This window comes from Asparagus officinalis, chromosome 9 (assembly GCF_001876935.1).
Source record: "Asparagus officinalis chromosome 9, Aspof.V1, whole genome shotgun sequence".
Classification (NCBI taxonomy): domain Eukaryota; kingdom Viridiplantae; phylum Streptophyta; class Magnoliopsida; order Asparagales; family Asparagaceae; genus Asparagus; species Asparagus officinalis.
In genome coordinates this window covers 13,643,552-13,647,279 of record NC_033802.1, presented here as the reverse complement: position 1 = coordinate 13,647,279, position 3,728 = coordinate 13,643,552, and the positions used below count along the sequence as shown (strand labels likewise).

General features: G+C 39.2%; 1 protein-coding gene across 1 annotated transcript; it reads left to right on the top strand.

Moving 5' to 3' along the window:
* LOC109824747 lies at window positions 687–2,746 on the top strand. The gene is made up of 5 exons (XM_020391393.1): window positions 687–1,313; window positions 1,391–1,478; window positions 1,552–1,629; window positions 2,080–2,384; window positions 2,472–2,746. The coding sequence occupies exons 1-5, from the start codon at window positions 694–696 to the stop codon at window positions 2,650–2,652; spliced, it is 1,272 nt and encodes a 423-aa protein (XP_020246982.1). The 5' UTR covers window positions 687–693; the 3' UTR covers window positions 2,653–2,746.

The window sequence follows — 3,728 nt, the reverse complement described above, 5'->3', positions numbered from 1 at the left end:
GACGTTGCTTTTGACGATGAAGAGGAGATCAATGTTCTTCCCATTGAGCAGCAACTCACATTTTGGAGAAATTCTGCTAAATTTCTCAAGCGACTTCTTGATGCTACAAAGCAGACCAAGAGCAAATATTGTAAAGAATTCATGATTGAGATCAACAGGCTTAACAGGATAATTGAAAAATGTGGAAGACATGATGAGGTTATAGACCCAGTGCTGCTTAAGTCAAATATCAAACAGAAAATTGCAAATGAAATTAGGAAGAAGCGACAGGGAGCTCAAGAGGAACAGAAGTCCAAAACAAGCAGTGTATATAAGGAAGAGCCCACCAGTCAAGAACATGTACATAAGATTGTTGAAGAGGATGTAAAGCATCTTGCTGACGATGAGGCAATAGAAGAGGAGCCAGTTACTTCTCCAGGGGAGGGGGTATATAGTAAGGTTGACCAGACTGTAGATACTAAGGTTGATGATAGTGTAAATAAGGAAGAGGAGCATATGCAACATATTGTAGATATGGAAGAGGAGCATATGGAACATATTGTAGATATGGAAGAGGAGCATATGGAACATATTGTAGATATGGAAGAGGAGCATATGGAACATATTGTAGATATGGAAGAGGAGCATATGGAACATATTGTAGATATGGAAGAGGAGCATATGGAACATATTGTAGATATGGAAGAGGAGCATATGGTAGATAAGGAAGAGGAGCATATGGAAAATGAAAATTTTATTGTAGATAACAAAGGTTTTGATGAGGATACTGTTGATGGTGTAGATAAGGAGGAAGATATTGTAGATAAAGGCAAGGAGAATGTAGATAAGTTGGAAGCACAGGAGGAAGAGGATCTTGTGAATATTGAACATAATGTGGACAAACTTGTAGATGTTCTAACGAGCAATGTGAAAGCAAAGCGTAGACCAAAGGCAAAAAGGGTAAGCAAGAGATCTAAATTCAAGAGGACACCATATACTGAAGGCAAAAGAAAGAAAAAGGAAAAAATTAGTATAGATATACTTGAAAGTCCTGAACCAAAAGTAAAACTAGCTGAAAAAGTTACTCATTTTTATCCCGGTATTCAAATCCCCACTTTTGATGCGTTGAGTTTCAAGCCAATGACAGATGAAGAGGAAGCTCTATTGGGAGAGCTGAATAATGAGCTTCCAGACCCTACATTGTTTAACTTACGCATAATAGATAGCACAGGTGCTTTTGTACATAATTTAAAGATACCATCTCCCGTAGCAGAAAGACTCGACAAAGCTGAAATTGATAGCCTAACCAAATTTTGTTCTCAGAAGATTCACAAGTAAGTTTCAGTTGACTATTTATATGCTAATTCTCCACATATTAGTTCTAATTCATGTTAGTTCTAATTTATACCAGGAGATATAATGTTATAGTAACAACCAACAGCACTATTAACAGGGAAGAGTTGTTATATGTGCTTCGTGGTGGCCGCCTTGACGACAAGGTTAACATATACTTCCTTAATAATTCAAATTATATTGTTTAAATTGAATTTTAATGTTTCATAACAATTACAGGTGGAAGAAGCAGTTTTGGACACGATTAGCCAGGAGGCATACGGCAAAGGATATGGAGTGGTATCGGTGTTCTTTCTTGTAAGAACATGCTATTCCTAATTTCACCACGTTAGTTTTGATTGAAATTCATGTTAGATCTTGTGTAATCCATGCTAGTTATACCATGAGTCACGTTAGTTCTAGTTAGCATCAAATTAGACCTACCATAAGTCATGTTAGTTCCGTTCTTTAGAGTGTTAGTTCTATTCTGTAGAGTGTTAGTTCTAATCTGCACAGTGTTAGTTCTATTCTGTAGAGTGTTAGTTCTGTTCTGCACAGTGTTAGTTCTAATCTGCACAGTGTTAGTTCTAGTCTGTACAGTGTTAGTTCTATTCTGTAGAACGTTAGTTCTATTATGTAGCGTGTTAGTTCTATTCTGCACAGTGTTAGTTCTATTCTGTAGCGTGTTAGTTCTAATTAATACGGTGTTAGTTAGCCTTCGCAGCTCATGTTTGTTTTAATTTCAACTCAAACATGATGTGTTTGCAGCACTCACTCTATGGCTTGGAGGTGAACAATTACGAGCATTATCTGAACTTCATTGACAAATATACCGCATACCGCATAGAGCATCTCTTGATCCCTTTGGTCAGGGACGACCATTGGCATCTTGTAGAAGTTGACCTTAAAGATAAAGTCGTCAAGCATTACAGCTCCGCTGGGCACGAAGCTTGGATGGAGCCTGTTAATAAAATCATAAAATTCTTTGATGCCCATCATGCTGATTTTATTGAAGACAATGTGCGCCAAATATTTAGATATCAAGCCATCAAATGCGAGCAACAAAGAGGACGGTTAGTTCCGATGTCTATATTGTTCAAATTTGTGTTATAGTATTCGAACGGACCGAAAATGTCTAATGAACTCACTCTATGTTGCAGCTTTGACTGTGGTGTGTTCGTCTACCTCTTTGTAAAATCCATAATTGAAGGACGATCAACATTGCTGGTTAATCCTCCGAACGATATCCCTGAAGCTATGCGAGCAAGACTTGCCGCACAATTATTACTGGCTGGTTTTGAACAAAGACATAAAGAAGAAACAGTGTACAGTGATGAATGATATGTTCATACAAATACAATAATGTATGTATATTTAAGTAATTGAAAATGATTGTTATCAGATGTATTGTTCTATCTGTACCATGTTCGTTCTAGTGATGCTCGTTAGTTCTAACTCATACAACGTTAGTTCTATTCTGTACCATGCTCGTTAGTTCTATCTCAGAGCCAGTTCTAATTTTTTAATTATTTAAGTTATCTTCAGACCTCCAGCTGCTCACTTCTTTCGAAGCGACGGTTCCATCACACTAACATATCACATCATATATTCGCGTGTTCCCAAGTCAGTTAAATAAATAAATTAATTTAAATACCTAATACGAACTTCCATCGATTGTACGGTCACCACCTTTCTTTCTTCTACTGGTCCCAGCGTAGGCGCCTCTGCAAACCCCTCCCCCTGCTAAAAACCTCAACCCAGCGTCATCTATTTTCATCGTATACCCTCACAAATGGCTGGGGATCCTTCTTGTGTACAATTTTCATCGTATACCCTTACAAATGGCTGGGGATCCTTCTTGTGTACACTGTCATGGGACAGGACATAGCTCTCGAGATTGTCATCATGGAATTACCGCTCGTGCCCCTCCGAGGATGCTTACCGTCCCGGCCAACACCTCCAGCACCATACGGCATCTTTCTGCTTTCGCCATCTTCAATCTTGATAGAGGCCGTCCATCGGTGCAGGAGCTCCGAGAGATGCTGGCCTACCGCTTCAATCTTAGGACATGGCCCCATCAAATCAAGGAGGCGGCAGGGAACAGCTTCATGGTGCAGTTTCCATCCGATGAAGTTCTTGCCCAAGCTATTGAACTCGGTTTGATAGATATGGGCACATTTAAGGGCAGATTCCGCCGTTGGAAAGAGGATCTGAGGCTAACAACGTTGCCTCAACCCTTTCTAGTATGGATTCGCCTATTCAATCTCCCATACCACCTCTGGAATTTTGAATTTTTTCAATCTCTGCTCATTGGTATCGGTGAATGTGTAATGTGCTCCAGGGACGTTATAACACATTCTAACTTCAAAGACTGTAGAGTTCTACTCAAGGTTAGGGATTTATCTAAAATCCCTAAG